Source organism: Tigriopus californicus, chromosome 10, assembly GCF_007210705.1.
Source record: "Tigriopus californicus strain San Diego chromosome 10, Tcal_SD_v2.1, whole genome shotgun sequence".
Lineage (NCBI taxonomy): Eukaryota > Metazoa > Arthropoda > Copepoda > Harpacticoida > Harpacticidae > Tigriopus > Tigriopus californicus.
In genome coordinates this window covers 15,278,865-15,302,912 of record NC_081449.1, presented here as the reverse complement: position 1 = coordinate 15,302,912, position 24,048 = coordinate 15,278,865, and the positions used below count along the sequence as shown (strand labels likewise).

At 42.6% G+C, this 24,048-nt stretch overlaps 3 protein-coding genes and 1 long non-coding RNA gene across 5 annotated transcripts; 2 read left to right on the top strand and 2 right to left on the bottom strand.

The window, feature by feature from the left end:
• The first annotated feature begins 1,888 nt into the window (after positions 1-1,888).
• Positions 1,889-5,369, top strand: LOC131888749 (myophilin-like). Its single transcript, XM_059237675.1, has 5 exons — positions 1,889-2,044; positions 2,145-2,221; positions 2,354-2,476; positions 2,569-2,689; positions 4,990-5,369. The coding sequence occupies exons 1-5, from the start codon at positions 2,039-2,041 to the stop codon at positions 5,170-5,172; spliced, it is 510 nt and encodes a 169-aa protein (XP_059093658.1). The 5' UTR covers positions 1,889-2,038; the 3' UTR covers positions 5,173-5,369.
• Positions 5,360-9,387, bottom strand: LOC131888748 (SH2 domain-containing protein 3C-like). Its single transcript, XM_059237672.1, has one exon. The coding sequence runs from the start codon at positions 8,827-8,829 to the stop codon at positions 5,902-5,904; it is 2,928 nt and encodes a 975-aa protein (XP_059093655.1). The 5' UTR covers positions 8,830-9,387; the 3' UTR covers positions 5,360-5,901.
• An 8,791-nt stretch (positions 9,388-18,178) lies between these two features.
• Positions 18,179-19,668, bottom strand: LOC131889689 (uncharacterized). Its single transcript, XR_009374220.1, has 2 exons — positions 19,527-19,668; positions 18,179-19,286 (listed from the first exon to the last, which is right to left on the bottom strand). It is a non-coding gene; the product is annotated as an uncharacterized LOC131889689 (long non-coding RNA).
• An 85-nt stretch (positions 19,669-19,753) lies between these two features.
• On the top strand, positions 19,754-23,862 carry LOC131889688 (uncharacterized). Of its 2 annotated transcripts, XM_059238845.1 has the most exons (4): positions 19,754-20,327; positions 21,348-21,503; positions 21,562-21,887; positions 23,519-23,862. In XM_059238845.1, the coding sequence occupies exons 1-4, from the start codon at positions 20,120-20,122 to the stop codon at positions 23,819-23,821; spliced, it is 993 nt and encodes a 330-aa protein (XP_059094828.1). In that variant the 5' UTR covers positions 19,754-20,119; the 3' UTR covers positions 23,822-23,862. The 2 variants fall into 2 exon arrangements, with proteins under 2 accessions (XP_059094828.1, XP_059094829.1); XM_059238846.1 differs by lacking the exon at positions 21,348-21,503.
• Positions 23,863-24,048: the final 186 nt, after the last annotated feature.

The window sequence follows — 24,048 nt, the reverse complement described above, 5'->3', positions numbered from 1 at the left end:
TATTAACATGCAGCTACAATCTTTTAAAACTTGCGGCGGACGTCTGCCGTGTTACTATATGACATCCTTACTTACCTGTTGACAACTCTTTTGGCGCTTTTTTTAGCCACAATCTAGCAACACGTTGTGGCCCATTTTTCTCATGTTGGGTCCAGAGTAAATTTGGAAATGCCAGGTTGGGATTCACATCACTTTTTTTTCTTGCCTATTTGAAGACTATCATATTTTTGGAATCTGACTTGCCATGTTTTACCACGTGAATTTCGATGCAACTTCATTCTCTCACAATTTCTTGCCATACTTGTACCGTAATGTGTTCCAAACAATGAACCGCTTAAACTTACAGAGATTTAGACTTACAGAGTTTATTGCATGCGGCACATTTTAAACGCATCAATTTCTCAAGTATTTGACAGTTTTTAATTGATTCATATCTTTTTGATACTGGTATTCTTTCTTTCTTCAACTAAAATGGGAAATTTGCGTATTGATCTAATAAAACCCCATTATGGCTATGAAAATCTAAATTACTGCATTTATACTTTGATGGTTGCCCACAATATCCGCTACTAAACTCTGATGTAGAGGTTTTGGTAGTATACGTGTTGCCATTACTTTCATTATTTCATTTCATAGCCTGATTCGGAATTTGAGCTTTCCTCAAAATCGGTAGTATTTAGAGTGATGCATTCCTTTGCTTTTTTGTTATTTTTGAATCAAATCACACTTAATGATGTGGTGGCGACTTGCTTTAACTGTTAGACAAGGTTCTAGACAAGTTCAGAACATAGCGCAACAAAAGGAACAACTGCGTTCATCGCAATGCCTTCGGATCTGGAACACCCGATGCGTTATTCTCCCATGAGGCAGTAAAAATCCGTGTTTACGCTAATTTCAAATTCTGGCACCGTGGAACCAGGCGCCAAAGACAAATCATTTTACTATCGATATCCTCTCTCTAACTTGCCCTGACCTTGAGACTTCTGAGGCCCAGGCTAATCTAGGTCTGCCAACTCAAATGCGTTGGTAGACCAAATATCGTATTAAGAATCAAACGTACGAAATAGACGAATTATAACCTTTCATTTTAATAGTACCTTGGATTACATTCCCCGTAGCGTATAGAACAGCTGACAAGCGCACCCTATGGACAATCAAATCCCGGCAAGGAGGACGAGCTTCAGTGGCACAACTCAAGTCCACTCATAATGCATGGGAAGCTGCGCCACCTGGACTTGACGGGAAGATCATTAATTGGGTTCACTGAAGAGCTTCATCGGATTAGAGAGGCCTGGACACATGAGGCAGAAAGTGAAATGGGTGTTTGCTTGTTCAAAAAATCAGTCCCACTGAGAGGGGGAACTGGCTTCAACTCGGAATAGTAAGTGTTTGTCGAGCGAGGCGAGAATCCGCACCAAATGGAATCAAATCCAGACTCTTCATGAGTGAGAGCTCAAGTGAGATGTAGCCGTGGGCTTGGGGCCTTGCTTGGATGGAGACTGTCTCGATTTGTATTCAAAGATTCATAGCCAAAGCCGCGTGTTCCCAGGATGTTTTGCGAGAAATTGCCTCGCTCCAAAGTACACCTACTTACATAGGCTCTACAGGCTGAATTGGGGCGGCTCCACTCCCAATTTGAATGAGAAAGAAGAGTGCCTCACTTGTTCCTTTGAAATGACTTCAAGGATGACAGTCAAAACATCAGCAGGAACACGGGATCTGAAATTGCCTATCTCATTCTGCCATGCTTGGTTGAAGGACTAACCCTTAAAATCTTGATCCCTTTTTTTCGATGTTTATTGTTCTATCGAAAGCGATCCAATTTTCTTGCATTTCCTTCCATATCAACGAATTGCTTTCATTCTTGATGGTACAGGGTTAAATCGTTCGATTTCTTCCCAAGCTCATATCTGTGCTTGTCTACTGTTGAGTCTGACGTCTTGTCGGAAAATCCCACTTGGAAATTTCATTGCATTAGCAATTGCACTCCGGTCCAGAAGTTCCATTTCCTCGTTCGACAAACGTCCTCTGTGGAAATATGGTGGTGAGTAGTAGTAAATGGCCATTGACAATCACAACTTTACAATAGACGTACGCCATTGAACTGTCAACACTTTGTCACTTACTTTTGTATGTCTTGGCAGAAACGCAATGCCGCCCAAGAGGCCGAAGTTCTCCAATGGATCGAATCTGTTTTGGGAACCAAACTGCCTGACAAGCCGTAAGTAGATTGTGAGCTGAGCCGAGCTCGGGTGACAAGATTGATTTATATCCTCTTTCTTGGCCACTAATCCCTTATTCCCAATTCCCACGCCTACACATTCTCGTTCTCGTCCGCTATATATTTTTTTAGCTACGAAGACGTCTTGAAGGACGGCGTGGTTTTGTGCCATTTGATCAACAAAATCGCTCCCGGTAGTGTCAAGAAGATTCAAGAAAGGGGCACCAATTTCCAACTCATGGAAAACATACAAAGGTCAAGTGAATTACACAATTTGATGATATCCCCTATTAACGAAATGATCGCGTTCGTGATTTGATAATGGTTTCCTTCCTTTGACCCATCAGGTTCCAGGCTGCCCTAAAGAAATATGGTGTTCCCGAAGAGGAGATCTTTCAAACGGCCGATCTCTTCGAACGTCGAAATCTGTCTCAAGTTACGTTGGGCATATTGGCCTTGGCTCGTGTGGTAAGTCAAAGAAAGAAAGAAGACGCCCCCCCCCATACCCGCCNATTTCCCCCAACAGGAGGTTCAAAATATCAGAATCCAAGGATTCAAGTCCATTGGGACTAACCAACCAACCAATCTACCAACCAACCAACCAACCAACCAAGACAAGGTGACATGTTCTTGGCAAGTTTTCAATTCATGCAACGTTCTCGACTCGAACGCACCTGGGAACTCCGCCCACTTGAACTTGATCAAAATGTGACAGGACATCAATTATTGTCAGCGATCTAAAGGAGCATGCCAAGTGTTCCACGAAGAGTGGAACATTACGTTGCCATGAAAATGAAACACCTCTCCTTTGTCGTATGCTTGGTGCGTTCACAAAAATCACGGTTTCCGTTTGTTCGTGTCCTTGAGGCCGTCGGTTGGTTAGTCAATTCAAATTTGAAGTATGATCTAAAAAAAATCCTGTTCTCAAGTGCCTCATTCGGACTTCCTTTGTTTGTTTCACCCATGCGGTTTGTCCTAATACTAAGAACCTTTTCTGCTTGCGGGCAAGCGGTAAACAAAGTACATTGCTGACCGTATGCGCCTATCACGAGGTGAACATAGTGATATTTCACGTCATAACACCCATCATTAGATCCTACCTCAGCCTGGCAAATAATGAGTTTAAACTCTGTTACAATGCTGTTGAAAGTGGCAAAGCAACAACTCATGTTCTAATTTGAATAGTGCAAAGAAGCTTGGGCTTGACTAGTCGGAGATAGAACCACTACTACCAAAATCGAAATTGAATGCTTTACCACTACCCTACGTCCTTTAGCCTTTGTTTCCAGCACGTATTTCATCACGACATTGGGGAGCTCATTTTGATCGTCTGGCATTTAACTAAGTGACATTTTTTTTAAAATTTGATAGGGGTAAGATCTCGTCAGAAAGTGAGTTTCTTCCATGGGCAAAGCTCCACGACATACGGACGTATAAAGTAATAAGTGTGAAAACGTTTTCAAAGAAATTCAAGATATTTGCCGGTATATTATAACAATATTCTGTAAGATCTATGTATGGCCTCACTAATAATTGGAATGATGTCAAAATGACTTCAGAGTCCTGAAAAAGACAATGAAAGCCTCTTGGGGACAAAATCGAACAAGAACATGTTACCTGAGCCCACCACCAGGTTTAGAGTTGGTGGCTGTTTCGTTTTAATTGACTGACGCAATCAGAGAGCCAATAAAACGAATGTACTCTTGTCACCGAACCCTGGGCTTTGTTCACCTCATCACCAAATTCAAAAATAGCTATTTGATCTATGACAAAACCAATTGAGGGTAAATCCACTTTTAAGTCACAAACATCTCGTGTCAGCCAGTGTGTGTCGAATTTATGCATTGGCCGGATAAGGCAACTGAAAGTAGTTGGCTAATTTCATTTTATGACGCACCAAGCCTTCATTAATGGGAGGCAGCGGTTGTGGTGGGATTGTGGGAATGAATCTGGTTATGTTTTCTGGCCCAGATCCAAACTTTAGTTTGCGAAACTTTTTTGTAATCTGCCTTTTTCCAAGCCATTACCCGCTACAATCTCTACTAACGCTCTCACATTCCATTTGGAAATAATACTTCGGTTGCAACCTTCGCAGTCCGAATATTGGAATGAGACACGAGGTCCAAATCCCATTCAGAGCTTCTCTAGTTGTTTTTGATCCGTTTGTATCCCGACTGAATTTCCATACTTTGTTATAATAATGTTTTGGTGGTTTGATGGTAGAGCCCTTCTTTCAGTAAGGCCTGGATGGTATTGCTGAGCTGAACAAGCATTGAACGATATCCAATATTTTGTGATTGCCTCCATGATCTCCAATAACCGAAAGTAAACAGACCTGCTTCTTTTGACATTTGAAGCGTTTTGAGGCTTCTTTTTTTCGCAAAAAAGGACGGTGATCAATCATTCTCCTTCCTTTTTTACCTCGATGCATTCTTAATCCAAGTGGTTTCCTCGTTTTGTCGCTCAAAAAAAGAAGGAAGAAAAAAGACCTTTTTGGGAACATTCTAGGAGTCTCGGAAGTTCTCCAACCCACCCATTTCCCATATGGAAATGTCTTTGCTTCCATTTGGCCCCTTCAGTTTAGTGGTGCCGATACTGGATGGAGGCAATTTTTCACCCAGCTCATAAAGCGGGATGAACCTGGCACCATGAGATTTATGTGGTTTCCTTTTCTCTCTTTCTTTCTCGCTCTCTCATCTGCGGAACAACAAATGCAACAACAACATCAACAACAACAACTGTTCTCGACGTACATCGCGGTTCCTTAGACGCAACTTCACCCAGAGTACACTGGTCCCCAATTTGGTCCCAAGATGTCTGCGGAGAATAAGCGGAATTTCACCGAGGAAGACGTTCGAAGGCTGCGGGACGCGGATATCGGATTGCAGGCAGGTTCCAATAAGGGTGCTACGCAGACCGGCCAAAATATGGGACAGAGTCGACACATGTAGAAACTCAAGGCGAGGAAGCAAGCACGCAAGGCTGCTAGCTTTTCTCTCCATTTCTGTTTCTCGTTCTGTCCTCTGTGTCAAAGGCCGTCAAAATTCGGATCCAGCCTAGAGTTAGTAATTTGATCATGAACTTCTCGAGTGTGTTGCAAACGTGTTCTTTCTTCTGTTTGAATTCGAATAAAGCTGTTTTAAAGTCAGGTTTGATCATTCTTACTCCTGCCTCGGCCTCCCACAACGAAGATTGATCCTAGTGCTATTGAGTGTTCAATATTCAATCAAGAGATGGATGGGGAGAGGAAGAGCCTTGACTGCTAGCAACATTTGATCGCGGAAGAGGCCTGGAACAGATTGACAGATGAACGGGCGATTCTGCCTGCATTGGGCACGTCAATTACTAAAACAAAAATACACTCGCCGACCCGCTTCCTCAACTCGTTACTTTGGGCAAATGCACGATCGGGGCTCACATTGTCGGAGAAGGGATTTGGGAATAGCGATTGGGTAATGGGAATAATGGATGAGCCAAGACGACCCAACAAGGTCACATCGCTTTTGTCTTTAAGGCCAAATGGGTCTCAAATGATCCCAACGAATCGTTTCCTGAACATTTCCATAGGCATTTCCTGATAAAATTGTAGCAACTTGGGCAGGACTGCCTGATACAGGTTTATATTTCTTTGCCTTTTCGGAGGTCAAGGTCACACGTAAAATTTGTCCTATTGCTCTTCTTCACGGAAGCGTCTTCTCGATGTTCTTGCAAATGGTAGCCAAAGCGTTGATCACTTTATCGAATTTCATATGCCGTTCCTCCGTGGAGGCCATGCAGCCTCGTGATCCCCAGAAAAGCCTCAAATGAAAGTCTGTCCTGAAGATCTCCATCTTGGCATCGTCGCTTCCCTTGAATTCGGCCATGAGCGTGTCCGCTTGTGTCTTGAAGTCCTCGATCCTTTGTAAGAATTTGTTCATTTCTGCCAAATGTAATTGGAACAAAGCGCCTTCCTCGCGACTGTCCCTGGATGGGTCCCCAAGGGACTGATCACTATCACTGGGTGAGAGAAAGATCTCTTTGTAAAGTAAGCGAAAGGTCCGCTTGTCTTTGAGGTCCTTGCAACCCGACAAGAAAGGTACAATGTGTGGAATGGTCGTTGTGGTCTGATGGCCACCATTGTGTCCACTGCTACCCTCATCATCGTCACCTTCATCTCCACCATCACCACCACCACCAACGTGACTTACAGCACCGTCTAAGACGTCTCCAGAGAGCGTGTTCATCGCTTTCAACCGAGGTCTTAAATGTTGAGAGTACTTCAAGGCCTGAGTTGGGTGGTTTTGCTCCAGATTCTGCCACAACTTTGACAGCTCTTGTAAATGAGCGTGGCTTAACGCACTTGTGATATTGAAGAAGGAGAAATGGTTCCCAAGGGCATCAAGGCAATATTCTGCCACCTCAATCCATTGCGCTAAAGTCCTCACACTTTGAGTCCAGTTGGAAGAGGTAAAAATGGAGACGAGCACAAATATCCTCAGGCACAAGGCTCGCTCAACGACATCCTCGCGGAGGAATTTGCCATCCACGAGTGTGATCAAATGCAGCCCGGATGTGATCTCTGGCAGGTCAGCATATTCGTGGTCCAACCGAATTGAGAGCAATTCCATGTCCAAATGTGTCAAGTGAAGGGCCAGATCATCAGGGCTAGTCGATAGTAGGATCCGATGGGCTTCCGTAATGGCCTCGGGATCTAAGGGCTTGTTATCACTTTTCAGAAAAAGCCTCTTACCCTGGAGACCTCCATAGAACACAGATCTTCGTTCCTGCGATGAGCCCAAATGAGAGGAGCGCTGTTTCCTCTCCTTCTTCGTGCGTTGGTGATTATGGTGTGATTGCTGTTGCTGTTGACGATGTTGTTGTTGTTGTTTTTGGTTGTGATGCTGGTGCCTTATTATGTATTCAGAAGAGGGGCATGGCAGCGGTGGGTGATTGCTACAACTTAGCGGAGAGAGGCTACTCGAGGAGCACGAAGTGGATGTGCTTGAGCTTGATTGAGTCTCTTCACTCGACGTGGCCGAGCCCATGTTTTTCGAGTTGTTATTGGACTGATGATGAGGACCATTGGCCGGAAGACCCGCTGGAAAAGGATCTCCAGGCAAAGAGGAGCTATCAAATAAAAGGGAATCGTTATCTGACGAGAGAAGCGGGGTGAGCTCCCGATGTTCCAAATACGAGGTATCAGTCTCCGACGCAAACGACTGACAATCCGAGGCCAATTCGTCCCCATGAGATAACGACTGATGATGGATGGGTCCAGTCGCCGAGCTAGTGGCCACCATTAGGGTTCCTCCATTGTTCACCAATGGAATCGGTTTAGGCTCACACTTCTTGGTTCGAAGAGACGATTGCACTGATAAACTGGTGACTGGTTTTCGCCCATTCCTCATGGCAACACAACGAGGAGGCGGTGGCGGGGGTATCTTGAGGGCCCGAGGCTGGTCGTAGAGGCCATTACACTGAATTTGCTTCGCACTCAAACACGGTCGGGGTTTTCTGGGCACGTCATAGATGGTTGACTCACTTGAGGAAGGCGAAGCAGGGAGGTCAATGTCCTTCGGAAATGGATCACATGTCGATGGTGGCTTTGATTTTCGCGTTCCCAAGCCATTATTGACGCGAGGGGGCCTCAATGAAACTTGGACCAGAGGAGGTATATTAGATTCCGAGGGTGATCGCTTGAAGGTGCTGAATGTATTGATTGGATTGGCTCGGATGGTTGACGCTTCCGGTGAGGACGTGGTAGACAGGAGCACATCACTAGATTTGGTTCTTGGCAAGGACATGGCACAAAACTGGTATCGAGGGCGGGGTTGGCACGCATCCAAGGGCGTTTGTCTATCCTGGCTATGCTCATCTGGCAAGGGGACATGGAAATTTGGCACTGTCTCCAGAATCATGCTCTGAGTCTGCCTTCCCAGCCCTCCCATGGTCTTCTCACCCGGATCCCGATATTTTACGACAAAATTATTCTCGCTAAAAAAGTAGGATCCCTTTTCGCCCTTTTCGCCCTTCTCGCCGTTTTCGCCGTTTTCACCGTTTTCGCCCTCGGCTTGAGGATTCGACTCGGAGGCCATTTTCATCACCAACCCATTCGAGGCCGGAATGGTCGTAGACGCGTCTTCTGTGCCCGTCTGCGGACAAGAATGAAGGGTGGGAGAAAACGATGAAGGAGAGGAAGACGAAAACGGAGAAGACGAGGATGAGAAATGGTTAGGCCCACTCGCGTGGTTGATATTATTTTCCTGTTCACTGGCTCCTTCCCGATGAATTGGATTACGAATGAGAGCACCCGAGATTTGGGAAATTGGCCGCTGCTGATGCCAGTGAAAGAGCACCAGGTCCTCTACCCTCGAAAAGGCCTCATCCTCAAATTGAAACTTGCCCTCTGAGGGACTATCCTGATCCTCTTGACTGTTGGGCACTCGGTTCATGCGAAAATTGAGGATTTGTCCTCGCCACCGACAGGTTAGGACGTAATTCCCTGGAGCACTAATGCAATCACGCACCAAGAAGTCTCCATCTCGAGCCAAACTCAATTCAGCTGCTATTCGAGTGATGGAACCGTGATACCATGCCGACGCATCGAGTGGCTTCCTTTTCTTCATCATAGTGATCTAGTTCCACTCGGATCCTTCTGCTGTTGGCCGTTTCCTCCGCCAAGTCGGGCAGGATGACATGAGAAATCCCAGCACTAATGGCACACTCACACTCAAACACTGGGGCTGGTTTGCTCGCCGGCTAGTAGCTCAAGCTCTCTGGCTTGCACTTACTTCGACTACGTTTCACTGTCTGAAGTGTGTACGGTAGTACGGTAGTACGAGTACGTAGACAAGACGAAGAACCAAAGACTCTCGGAGAGGAGTGGTTCCACTCGCAATGTGGGTTCTACTCTCTTCTTCTCTCTTTGGGTCTCGCTTCAAATGCTGAGTTTCGGAGGCCAGTCCAGGAGGAGATTAAGAACCCGTAGCTTCCAACTCGGACGAGGTCTTCCACTCAAATGAGAACCACCACGTTTCTGAAGCTTGCCATGGTCTTCATACACACCACCGTCCGTGGATGGATAGATGGATGGATGGAACCAACGAGGAAAGAAGGCCAGAACAGAGATCAACTGGATGAAAACGAAAAGAGAGCGAGCGAGAGAGAGAGAAAGAGAGAGAAAGGCCTGAATGGGCCACAGAGAGAGAGAGAGAAGACAATCTTATGTGCTAGTCTCCATTTTTGCTTCATCGTCTTCCCTTTGCTTTTCTCGTTCTCGCCAAGCGCTCTCCACGCCGACCTTGCTTGTATTTCTTGCGTGTCAGCCTCGGGATCGGGGTTTGGAGGCGAGTGCGAGGCTTGGGGGGGTACATGAACTTCCGTGGAATAAAGTGGGATAGAGGCCTCATTCACAGACCCAACAAGGGTAGGGAAACTAAATCAGAAACTGCTTTTTTTCTTATTTAACCAAGAACTGTTTGGTAATTGCAAACTCTGAACCACTAAAAAAAGAAATTTGCTCCTCGAATCTGAATACCAAATGAATTGAAGAACCAAATCGAGTGTTGGTGGATGGAGGCTCTGTAGACTGACGACTATAATGGTCCTGGTCGTTGTTCCCTTATGGGGGTCTCCTTTCGACCATACTAGGAACGGTTGTGCATGTTGAACTACCAGTTTGCGGGCGTTCCACAGGGAAAAACGAGACCCAGAGGCAAATGGAGATCATGCTGGTCCATGCCCGCGGCCACACACTCGTGTACATTCTCAATGGGCTGAAATTTGCGGGTAAGTAATAATACTGTTACCAAGGTTGAGCCATGAATCCGTCTCACCTCAGCTATTCTCAAATGCTTATTTTAGCACTCCAACCTAATTCAGTATTCTTATCTTATTCAAGTGTAGCTGGTCTAGTCCTAAACAAGCAAGCGCATGAAGGTACTTTTATTGAGAGGGGCCTCTTTGACTGCGTGGAACAAGGACGTTCAAGTAGAGTAGTAGTGTTTTCATAACGGAAATCCCTTTTCCAAATAGTACCGCCGATCCGTGATAGAACCCCGGCCCATCACATATGGACAACATCAGTACGATTGATGCCAGCAAGCTAGCTATGAATGGATGGATGAGCTGGCATTCAGATATGCAGAGCCACAATCAGCCTCAGTAAAAGACCATTTGTTCCCTCCTGTTCAGTCAATGGACACACGCCGAATCGTCACAAATACTTCTACTGAGGGAGGAGGGATAGGGGAGGATTTATTGGGGAACCAGGGACATGGATCCAAGCGCAGGTTCACTGTATTGTTAAAAGCTGGATTATTGACGAGTAGCCCAATCACTTGAGGGGTGGGTCTCCTCAATTAGCTGTATTGTGGCCTGTGGCGAATCGGGTCTTGAATAAACAGAGGGTCCAACGATTCAACGTCATGATTAAACATGGGGTGTAAACGTGAAATTCGATATGCTTCTCCGACATATACCTTCTTAAATCTGCCTCTTTCAAGAAAAGTGAATAGGCTTCTTGGAGTGTAAAGGCTAATTCTAAGGCAGGCCCTAATTCATCCTCTTTTGAAAATTTCAAGGCCTTTGTCAAGTAAAAATTCCACTTGCCAAGCAAGCCCTTGAAGAGCAACCAAAGGCTCAAAGAGATAAGGATAAGCTAGCAGTGTTGTTATCCGAGATTGGCCTTAAACGATCGTGTGGAAGTCAGTCTGTGGGCTCTTTTCGTCCTTCTTGGCCTTCTTCTACCGCAAAAACTTCAAACTCAGTCAGATTGAAACACCATCAGAGAGTATTTGAGTAAAAAATCCTCACAAAACCCCATCACCTTTCGGGATGGGAACCTAAAAGTCACGGGTGACAGAGAGTGATATGAGGGTATCTATCCATGGCGAGTGTTCTAAAGTTTTGAGGAAGAAAAAAAAAGATTGGAAAACTTTGTTCAAAACCCCATTTCTTTGCCTGTGGCGAGGTAACTTTTCTCATCTTGAGAAATATGATACAGGGTGAACTCAAGAGCAAGTAATGGGCCAATTGCCCCTCCAAATCTATTCGATATCGCCCTTTCAAGCTTGATCAATACACACGACCATTGATCTGGCAAATAGTCAAGCAGGGAACAATTTCCTTCCAGCTAATTGTCGCTCTTAACAATTATGTTAGACTTTGTGGGTCCTATGGAATGAATCGGTTCATCAAGGTGGCATTCCCTGGTAGGAATGACAGTATTGAAGAATGCGACCAAAGCATGTCTCGTGACTGAATAGACTTTGGGAGCTCCAAACCAACTTATCATAGCAAGATGGAATAACTGTAGAGAAGCTGTAAACAGACGATTGGGATAATATAACAACTTGAGTGTGGTTTTTACTGTGATCATTCAGTAGACGTTGAATAAAGGCGAGTTATAGTTTGGAACGTCGTAGTTGATTGCAAACAAATACAGAGTAATGTGTTTCACTTAGTGATTCTAGACAAAAAAAAGACCATAAGTTTGAATAAAGCAAGTATTGGGTGGTTTCCTTTTTATGATATTGAACTTTTTAACGAAATCCTTGCTGTTTATTCCATATAGTATTGTGACCATTTAAAGCAAAGGTAAATTTTGTTACCCGTACCTCCAAATAGCTGGCGAGAAATCTGCGGAAAATCGCAAGAAAAAGCCCAAGATATTCAAAATAACGACGATACCATCGAACTCACATCGTTTCGGTCTTAATTTAACATCAAACCGGGTGCAAAAACCAGACAAGAAACACATCATTTTTTTGCGCTGAAGGGGATTCTTTTCCAATTTCAAGATACAGACAAACATGCGTTGGGAACTATTTATATTTATATTTCACATTTTGTGTAGAATATATTAAAAGTGCAAATGAATTTCGGAGAAAACTTTGAAAAGAAGACGTCTTTCTTCTCTATTTCAAATTTTAAGGAACATAGAACATGATTTTACGTGTCCTTAAGGCATTTTTTAACCCTTGTGCAAGATACGGAGGCTCTGCTTGTAAGTGTGGAAATACATAACCAAAGAATGTGAATGTGATCGTATCTTGATAAAAAAAATGTCAAAACCGGAGTTAATTAAAACCATGTTGAAATGAATCAAATTCGTATGTGAGTGTTTTGTGACGATTGCAAAGCATATCATAAATAGACCTCGGAAAAAGGTGAAAAAAGAGGAAAATTTGTTCCAGAAGGTAAGAAAAGGTTTAAAGTTTGTGAAAACCGTGCTCAAAAGATGATATCATACATTCTCATTTGTTGAAAACATAAATTAAGGCAATAAAGCAATGGTTTTTTTTGTTAAATGATTAAGAAATATGGTGCCGTGATTTTTTTGACAATCAAGTTGGTTTCAGATTTGGTGTGTAGTGACCATTTTTTAATCTCATCAAAAGGATTGCTTTTCAAGATTGTTTTCTGCTTTTCAAGTTTTTTAACAAGAGATCATGAAAAGTGCGAAAAATGTAAAAAGGGGATATTTTCCCAAAAACGATGTTTTAGGTAATTTATCCAAAATGTAGCCGAAAAAGGCACACACCTAGTAACTTCTTTTCCAAGGTCTGTTATTACGCATTAAATTTCATGCAGGTAGATAAGAACGTCCTATTTGGGGTTTTTTGGTTTCTTTCGTGGATTAAAAATTAAAATAAAGGACATTTTTGACCATTTAAATTTGATCAAGAGCGCCAAAATAGCCGAATAAGGTTCAAAAGTTTCTGAAAAAATTGAATATTATACTTCGAAATGATTCTTACTTCTTTTTGTGGTTCTATAGATTGTTGAAAAAATGAAAATGAATTACCAGTTTTACCCGCCTAAATATTCAATTAACGAGAGTAATGATGACGTAGATTTGCTTTCATTTCATATTCGTTACACTGCAATCTGTTTTTTTGGTCAATTATTTGCCATTCAAAGTGTTTGCACCCAATCATGAGAAACATTGCACAGGAATAAAAACATATAGGGTATAAACCATTAAAATTAACATAAAAGATAAAGAGTGGTAATTTGTATTAGATGGTTAGTAAGCAGTCTTTCAAAATTCAAGATATATTCCAGCATACACTTTTTTGCTTTTAGTCTTATGTTCCTTCTCTGATTAAACAGTACACAACTTTCGTTACAAATTCAATTTCATGCTTCTAAGCATGTTCATAGCGTACATCCTTGCTGAATCAAGTTGAATCAAATTATAGCTTTGTTCCAGCCACACTGTTCCCTCATATCTTTCTCGACACAATTTTCTGCAGCTTTGGTTCAACTTGAGGCCCCGTAGCTAAATAATATCAACGAATTTATTTTGTTTTCGAAAAAGAAAATATCCAAAAAATATCCCGATTTCACGAGGATATTTCATCAATTTTCATGCAAGTGGGTTCGTTCGTTACGAAATCTTAGTTCATATATTTAAGGAATGGCAATAGCCTCCCTTCGTCCCCAGCTCCCCAAAGCATTAGCACATTTTCAGATCAATTATTTGGTATTCATTCAGAAAAACTGAACACTTATTGGTAAAAACTGTCAGTATGCGTACAGAATATGTATTTGCACTCACCTTAACATAAACTTGATAGCTTATTAGTTTTTACTTCGAACTTATTCATAACCTAGTCAAAGTCATCGATCTGTACACTGTTGTGTACAAACAAATCAAGACTTGAAAGCAACAGCAAAAAACATGGATGGATGACTCTTTTAAATATCCTGTCCTGTTTGATGATATCAGCGCAAATTTTGGCAGGTCACTGAGGTACTTTTCAATGCAGTATGTAAAGGAACTAAATAAGCAAAATACAATGCACAATATTAAACAAAAATGTTTTCTAAGGTTTCAATTTTTTTTTGTAAAATCAGAAAATTATGACGTCAAAAACAGCATTTTAGTAATAATGGTATTTTCTAAGTATGTTAATGAGTAAAACTGTGACAGATTATTAAGTTGCAATGTTAGAAGAACCATAGGTTTAATGAATTAATGAATTGGTGCTCTAATTTAATCCCTTGACAAAGTACTATCAAGTCTCAAAAGTACGAGAGAGCTCTCAAAATTTGATGGTGACGTCATTTTACTTTCCTGCTTCAATGCCCAATAAGGGCCTTTATTTGCAACGTCACACGACCCAAAGAAAACGGGAAGAGGCACCGTAGATTGTTACATAAACTGCTCTTACTTTGCCTTGAACGCAATTTCTTTTCCGGCCATTATGTGACCCGAGGTACTAATTGAAAATAAGATTTTGATAGAATTAGTCAAAACCAACACAAACGCATTATAATTCAATAACAAGGAATTGGCCCAATCGGCCCTTTATTTGGTAGAGGCTGAATGACAAAGCGCCCTCTGGAGTGCAGAACGTAAAACATATTTCGTGCAACGTAAGGGGGCCATAAGAAAAGTGGAAAGGCTGTACCGATGGATTATCTCGATCACGGACTCATCATGTAAGGCACCCAAAACAATTCTGGGGTCATTATTATCAGTTCAAAAAGTTACAAAACCTCTCTTACAAGTCGTGGAATGGATTTCTGCGTAAGACCTTAAAATTTGAAGTCCGCCAAGAAGCACAAATTGATGGAAGATTACTGTTCATCTTTTTGTTAAGAGGTTTTCCCTAAAGTAAAGGGCTGACCAAGAACACAACATAAAAGAGACAAAGGTTTAGATTCATGCTAGAAAAATGTTTTATGTCAGCTGCCACGGAAGACATCTTTCACGAGATCGCCTTTTTCATTCAAACGAGAAGGTATTAACAGGCAAACGAGTTTAAGGCGTTGACCATGTCAACTTTTTTGAAATCCGAACTAGAATAAACTGAGTGCAAAGAGAGTGACGAAGGCTCATTGAAAAAGCAATTTCTTTTGTAATAACAGGCTTTCAAGGTATAATCTTGACTTGAAACAATTAGAAGCTAACGTTTCATGGGCCAAAATGTTCTTTCTCTTCGCCAATGATTAGAACGTTACCTTTCAGTCACTCATGAACAGACAGGCATTAAATAAAGTTTCTGACAATTGTGGTCAGCTTGCTTTATGTGATTAAGAGTCAAGATTCTACCCCTGAAAACCAGTTTCCGGAAAAGAAAAATGCAGCCTATTTGGTCACCATGCAAACATCAACTAGGAAAGTGTCGTGATCAAAAAAATTTTTAACCAAACGAATTGTATATTGTGATGGAAAGTTGCATGGTCTGAATTCCGCTCTTCCAGATAATAATTTGTCCAGAACAAATGACTGGTTTAAGTGTTTTTCGCTTTGGCCACACTTGATTGTTCTGGTTGCAGAATTAATTCATTGAAATAAATCTACGACAATTGGAAAGAACAATTTGCTCCCAATTCAGTCCCAACTCTCTGTCCCAAGGATAGCAATAACTAATGCTTTGGTTACCAATTACCAGCATCCCGACCAAAAGGAGCCTTGATTGCGCGACCTTGGTTCCCAAACCACAGGCTTGAGAATCTTCCTCAGCAATAGCTCAGCCCTCGAACCTCATAGATCACCTCATTTGAGTCTCTTAGGAACCCCCATTTATTTAGCATCAGGGTCAGACCCACCACCACAACTACCAGCACCACGACAACTTGCGTGTTTCCACAAGTCTAAGTCTACTTGTGCTCAACAGTCTGCCAACTTACCTACCCATTACCAAGAGGGGCCTATATTACCACTGCCTTATATCACTGGTTCCTGGTCAGGCAGGTCCTTGGCAAACAGCGGCAGGGGAAAAGTTTCGTGTCCTGGAAAGAAAGTTTCCACTTCCACCTCCGAAGGGTATTATTTACCGCCTTCTGTGGGAGTAAGTGGGGCCATCCAATTTGGATCGGCTAATTTAATGGATGAATTGGGTCTAGTCGAAGCTTTTTGCTCCAGACGCAAAAAGAAGGTACGGCCGATTAAAACCTAATCGTTAAGGCTGCTAAAATTATGCATTTTAACTGACAGAAAATGCAACAAAAAATTGCAAATTAACCTAAAAAATTAGCCAAATATTTCCTTTCAAAATCTTTTAAGATGCAAAGGGATCATTGGAGCCTACATTACTTCCTTCAATTAGGTCAAGTGGTCAAACTACGGTATGTTTAAAGTTAAATCATTTTTTTGTTTTAAAGGAAAAAAATTCTAGCCAATTGCGTCAAGGGGAAGGTTTAAATGATTTTGTTATAAATCATTGCAATGGTGTTGAACAAAAATACTTGAGCAACAATTTTTAATAAACACAGGTTTTAAAAATACCAAAGGAGCATTAAGAAATTCCAATTCCAATTGAGTGAGATTTGGGCATTAATTGGTACGGAAAAGAAAACAAGTACGGAAGTTGCAACGGTGCTTTTTGCAATGTTAAATGGAAAAGACAAGGTTAAGGCTGCATAATACAGAAATCGAATTTTATGATAGTACAAAAAAGTATAGATATAAAAAATCTACCTCAATGAGACAAACCTTGTGAAGGAAGCCTTGGCTAAAGAGTGCCTTAGATATTTTTATCAGCTTATTAGTGGATTTAATAAATTCAACTTATAAGCGAATATTGTAAAAAAAAAACGAAAGAAATCCCGTGCAAGCGTTCAAAAACATTCAAAAAAATAAAAATAGACCAATTTCTAACTAGCTTTTCCTCGTCATTGCAAGCATGTGGGAGACAATTTCTATTTCAAGCTAAGGAAGGTAGCCAATTATGATTCAAGGAAAACATTTTCGCCTGACTCTGATGTAGACCGTTTATATTGGGAAAAACATTCCAAATATTTATTTTCCAAAGGCCAATACTTAGGCTCATTTATAATGGTACAAACATAGCCAAGACTTCAGAAATCAATCTTCAGTTCAAATGGCAAACTGGATAAAAAATCCATCATATTTTTTTTATTTGATATTTTACCTGTATACATTGTCTATTGGTATTTGAGCCCAGCAAAAAATTCATTTCATTGGTTATCTGATTGCTTTTTAAGAGCAAAACGATAAAGAATACGTTGCTTAATGTGTTTGCAAGACTATTGAAACCTGCTGCATGCAACTAAAATTCGTCAATTGTTTTGATTAAAACATTAATATCAATGTTATCTTTGCATTGTCTTTGCTCAAGAGTGTTTGGGGACTTGCTTAGATTTTAGCCCTATCAATGGGCTCTAGATATTTGACAGAGTCTTTTTTGAAATACTGTTGGGTAAATGATTGCTCATCGTTCACGTAGACACAGGGAATGGTTACCATAAGAAAAGCTTGGAGGCTAAAGGGTGAATCTGTATCAGTCGAGGCTAAGTTCAAACTGTGATGTGTTTTAGCCCGTTTTTCCAAAATTTAATATTGAGCCGCAGAGAACGAACGAGGCACCACATCCTTCTTTAAGAAGCACACTCATCTTTTCGCGAATCACTTCACACAGAGGTTGGTCAGATTGATTTATCTCGGTCCAAAGAATCAGTAATTGTATTGATAGTCAATATCGAGTGACGTCAGCAAGCTCTCAGCTCAACAATCTTGAATCAGCAAGAATCAAGATGAGGACTCTGATTTTCCTGTGCCTTGTTCCATTTTCCCTGGGTGATACGGTATTGGTAACTACCGGCTACAATAAGGAAAATGGCGAATTGGCCTCTTGCGAGATCATTGATCTCACATCAGGCCAAGTTTGTGCCCCTGTCCCAGATTTTCCCCTCACTTTAAAAGGTGCAGGAGGGGCTCTTTTGGGCGGGATTCCAACCGTTTGTGGCGGATATTCCTCGGCAACGAATGAGTTCCAAAACATTTGCTATCAATTTAATCAAGCTGGCAATGAGTGGGTCGAGTTTGCTGTGATGGAACTGACTCGTTATGCTCCATACGTGATAGCTCTCTCTGACAACGAGGTGGGTCCAAAGAGAACGTCTCAAGGAGAACGTCTCAAGGTTGGCTAGAAACCTGATTATGAAGTCTTCCTCGGTTTCTTAAAGCTCTGGATTACGGGGGGAACCAGTTTCGACGGGGAAACAGATCAGGTTGACGGATTGGTTCCCGGATACACAAAGACAACAGAGATCCTCTCGGCTGATGGAACGGTCAGGCGTGGTCCAGATCTGCCCGAGCCTTCTCATAGCCACTGCATGGCTTTGATGGATGGACAGATCTATTTGATCGGAGGGGAAGCCACCTATTGTGAGTAGCTTCTTGTTTCGCACAGCTTTCGGGCTCCGTGGGCACCCTTCTTGGGCAGAATTAATCCTATGTAGGAGAGGTTGCGAGAGTAACGATTGGGCCTTCAAGCGTGGAATTGTGTCTGTCCCATTCTTTCAGCCTCCAAAGCTACCTACAGATTGGACCTATCCAGCTTTGAAGCAGGAAATTGGATTGACAATGGAGAAATGGAGTACAAGCGCTATGGCCATGCTTGTGACGTGTTTGAGGATCAGCACGGTAAAAAGGAGGTGGTGGCGGTGGGTGGAGATGGGTACGGCACTGCAGAGGTGTACTCCGTGAGTCATGGGAAGTGGCACTCGGCACCTGATACCACGAAAGCCATGTTCTATCCCCAAGCTGTCACCATCGGCAATACCTTTGGGATCATGGGAGGATCTGGGTATGATTTCACTTACTGGGACGACCTACTCGAGTATGGACAGCACGCATGGACGCAACGAGGGAACTTGGCTCTTCAGGTGCCTCGACGAGAGTTTGTCGCCATTGCTGTCCCAGATAGCTATTGTGTCCCCCAATAAAGACAACGATTTAGCTTGCGTTTCTCACGTCTCGTTGGGGCAACGGAAGGGATGTCCTTCACAAAGTCTAGTGCTTGAACTGATTCAGCGGCATTCCGATAGATGAGGAGCAAATGACTTTGTTCACTATTGGACCTTGGTCAAAAAAAGGTGTGTTCCACTCTAGTTACTTCATCCCTCAAAACGGAACTCGAGCGCGAGATCATGACGAACAATGAAGTCAACGTGGAATAGCAAAGATGACGTAAAGTACGTACATTGTAACACTTTTTGTGCATTGGCTTGATCTTTAGAGGTATGCAGGTTTTCATGATCTTGTCAAGGTAAAAAAGGTATCCTTGAAATATTGCAGTGGGACCGAACTTGACGATGAAAGAGATGCCTGGAAGTTAAAAGGAAAACATCAAAGCTAACACAATAAAGGTCATGAGACGGGAAAATCTATCAGCGTATTGGCTCACATCAAAATTTTCCGCCACCACTAAGCTAACCCTTTATGTAACATGGCGTAATTGCTCATTTTTGCTTCGCAACATTCGGAATGCCAATTCTGCCCGAGCCAGGGCTAGAGCATATCTACTTCTTTATCCTCCATGACACTCAGGATACTTAAACTGACTACCTATGAGCGCGTCGACTTGGATCAGGTCATGCAGGGACGACTCTTGAAATACAGGAATACATGGGCACACCCATGCCGGATCGTGCCAGATCTTCAATCACCAAACAGAAGAGCTTTACCAAGTTTAGCCAGTGCCACTACAGTTTGCTCCTGGAAGATTCCCCATCCACCACCTCACCAGCTCACTAGCTCACCGTCTCCCGTGTGTGTTATAGCCGTGGCAACGTAAATTGTTTGCTTGCAGATCATTCGAAGAGTCTTTGAAAGCATTCCCTCTGGCTCCCGATCCCCCGTTTGTTCGTTGTTCGTTCGTTCGTTCTGAAATACACAGTACACCCACACCCATCCGCCCTGAAAAAAGTGTCAGGAGTGAAAGCACGCGGATGAACAAGAAATGATTGCAGACAACAAGGTCACCGAAGCCAATGCTCCTTCTTGAGATGATTTCCTTTCTCTCGAAACTCGAAATTGAGTCCACGGACTCATCGTAGCTCAGGTGATGGAGAAGGAGAGAGGAAAAGCTCTTCAAAGTCTAGAAAATCTGTCAGACCAAGATCTCAACAATATCATAGTTGGGTGCCCGAGTGACGAAGATGGTGATCCAAGTCCGAGGTCGAGTCCTGGAGCATCTCCCAGACACCATGGAGGAGTTCTTTGACGAGAACCCTGAGATTGGGATGGCCAACCTTGTGCTCACCGAGATGGAGCACACCAAGATGTGGCGGGACGAGGTGCTTTTCATCCATCAACGCCAACAAGCCACCAGTGATTACCGTGAAAATAAACGCGTCAGATGGATAGGTGGGTGAAGGGTACAACAGACTGCGTGGTATATGATTGGTCTCTGCCATGCTTCATTTCCATTGTGCAGTAATCCCCGTCACATCCTCGAATCCTGTCATTTTGAGCGAACACCCACTGGCGTTGAATGGCACATGAACCGCTGTAATGTGCACGGGGGCCGTAAGGTCGAGAATCAGCCATTCCTGCTTGAGTCTTTTTTACGGACAAAAAATGAATGAATGAGCTTGCACTCTTTCATTAAACTATACTAGAGGAAGCTTACCTCATTTTTTTTCTGAGTAGAAATATTTTGTGAACTTTGAAAAGACAATACTTTTGAAACCGTCCTTTGATTGGTCCATAGTTTAGTTTGAAACGATCAAAGCGGCTTGAGACCAATATCTTTGGGAAAAAGTGCAAAATGAACTTAAGTCTGAGTGGGCGATTCCTAGTGCTGAGGCAAGTTCTAACAAAAATTGGACTAATGCTAGTTTTTTGATTCTTGACTTTTTGCTGGACTCGCCGAGTCCGACAGAGGACTGGAGTCTTTTAATGAACTCAAGGCAAACAAAAAGACACATCTTGATTTTATGAAGGTAAACACGCGAAATGAAATCATTAATTTCTTACAGTGTCAATTCATGACAATATTTGAAGAAAAAAAAATGAAAAAATGCTTCTCATGCGACTTGACTGTTTAGCTTGAAGAACCTGAGTTAGGGTTCTCAACTTGAGCAAAAAAAGGTACTACCGAGCAATCAAAGATCAAGAACGAGTCTTGAAGCAACCCTGTGTTCAAGTCCTAGAAAGGCAAGGTCACGTTTTGACACTCGGTCAAGCATTTTTTATCTTACTTTTGTACCCTCTTTTGCAAAAGATGGGAGCCCTAGCTCAGGTCCTTCAAGCTAAAAAGCTGCCTTTCCGGTTCGCAACATTCAAAGGGGTTCAAGGGTTAGCATTCCCACGCTTAAAAATGTATAGCATTAGAGTGTGCATCATAGAATGTGGATCCTGGGCTAATTTGGAGGCTTCTCGTAGGATCCCATGCCGCACTTACCTGCCATATCTGTCTTATGCGCCATGTCAAATCGGGCGTGGGTTCCATTGGGCATTTTGACAACTTTTGTTGTTGGCAATTTGGCGAGGAGAGCTCGGCTCATCGAGACGGGATCGAGCTCATGTTGGACGAAATAGGTACAGATTGAAATGAGCATTCATTTTCCCCATGGAAGTCACCTGCCTCCTTTATCAGCTTATCTGTCGGACGGAGATGCCGATGATGGCCTGGTCGAGGTCACAATTACTGGAGGTTATGAGGACGAGCGCGGGGATGCGGCCAAGAATTCCATGTCCTTGTTGCAAGCCTTACAAGAGGATCGTCGTTTGGTGGAGCTCCGACACTTTTGTGTGGGCCCTTACAACACCAAAGCCGCCCAGGACGAGAAGGTGGGGCCTCACTTGCGTTTTGGTCCCAAAACAGCCATCCTCAAGGGGATGGCCTTAGATTTGAAATCCCAAATCATCTTCCCAGCCCTCTTCGATTGGGGACAGATGTCAGATTTCCAAACTCAGATTCAGGTCAGTTGGGTTTTTGAAGTGTGTTTGATTACTTGTTGTACTTCTCAAGACATTCAATAGACCATGAACATATTTTCTTAGTGATAAAAGACTTAGAAACAGTGTAAAATGTCATGAAATAGGTGGAAAATTTGAAAACGTCACGAATGAAAAAGTATTTCCAGGCTGATAAACTTCGCCTCTATACGCAACAAAATGAAAAGTATATCTTATATATATATATATATATATACCTTATGTTTGAAGCTTGAAGTCTTCCGCTAAAAGTGAAACCAAAATTGAATTTGATCTATTCATCATAGAAGGCGACCTGTTGTATTTAAGACCTGCAGAAGGGCTGAAAAGGCTGGTTTGCCCAATGCAACCATGACTTGCTTCACATTCTATGTCAACATACCGGTATATTACAAACTTGAAGTCTTGTTCAAACATGGTGTGACACCTACCAGCAGCACTAAACCTTGATTAACGATTATGACTTTGTTTTTCATGCATTTCTTTTTGACATTTTCTTTTCTTTTTATACTTTCAACTCACGCATTGCATTGAAACAGAGAGTATAAACTTGGTTTCATTACTGAAAAATGCAAATCAATGGCTTGTTTGCTGTCATTATGCCTCATGCCAAGCCGATTCAACATGGCTCATTCGCTTTCAAATTTAATGACAATTGTGCCGGTGATGATCAGATCAAAAAGGCATTGACCTCTATACTCGAGCCGACAAGTTTGCCGTCGCTGTGCCTGATGTTAAACCACGAGGGCAAATTTCCAACGTTAGATCGATCAGGTACCCCAAACAATATGGTGAAGAACTTCGCCAGATTGATAGATTAACTTTTAACAACAGAAACGCATTTCACAACGTCATTAGCCAAGCCAATTACGTGATCGGGACATCGATTTCTAGACACTGGATGTCGGACGACCGACCACTCGGCTGGTAAAGCAGTGCAATGGATGGTCTCCTGGGAATTGATCACCAAGCGGTTTATTGGACTCTTTAGTCATGCTTTAGTCAACCGAGTGTTCGGTCGGTCGTCCGACATCCAGTGTCTAGAAATCTTTGATCGGGACATCGTTCAGAGTCAGATGGCAACTCTCTCGCTCAGACTGCCATGTGATAAAGGGTGTCTCACAACTTACGGATATTTCAGCTCCGTCCTCACAAGCAACGTGCGGCATCAAGTATCACCTCACCCTCGGGAATGATCCCAGGTTCACCCATTTGAGCTGTGAAGGCAGCAACTTACGCTGTGATTGGATATTGCAAAGAAGCTTGGACTCAGATACCTAGCCTGGGATCGAACCAGGACTTGAAGATTGTAAAGCAGGCGCTCTACCAATACGGTACCGCACCCTAGCCAAGCCTAATCGGGACTATTTCATTGAAAATATGGTTTGGAAATATTTTACTTGTAACTTCATTGTAAATCAATGTGAAACAAGCTGCCTAAGTTTGGATACCATTGCTACTTCGGCTTGCAATACCTATGCCTTCCAAGGATTTGCCTACTACGTATTGAAAGCCGTTTACAGGGCTACTATCCCCAAGCATTTTTGCTTTCCTTGATTGCACGTCAAGAGATGTTTTGTGATGGTCTTTCTTAACATATCGCTATGTTATTCTAGGACATTGCTCGTGTAAAAAACGGTCTTCAGCCTCTGGACACTGAAGATCAGCGGAAAACCTCGGACTCGACGTTCAAGCCCAAATCTTTGCGGAATCGCGCCAAGGAGAAGATGGACAAGCTGAAAAAGGATCAACAACGAAGTCAGGAGATTGCCGCGAAGAGACGATTAAGCCAGGTGAATAACATTCCGAACCTGGCCATGAATAGCTTGCGTCTTAAACCCACCGGAATCAACGAAAACGCCATCAAACCGTTCAAGAGCAAGTTCATTGATTTCCACGCTTTGCGAAATGACATCTAACAACTACATCAGAAATATATATAAATGTTTATTTAGACCAAAAACTAGCCAATGCTTTAATTTCTGTCCTTTTAGAAAGTAACTTTATATGCTTAGCCAATGCTTTAATTTCTGTCCTTTTAGAAAGTAACTTTATATGCTTTCTTTCTAGATTTCATCCACGGGATGGTTGGTAAGCCGTAGACGGCCTAAAAAATATAGAAGTAGAGCTTGAACTCCGGTCACGT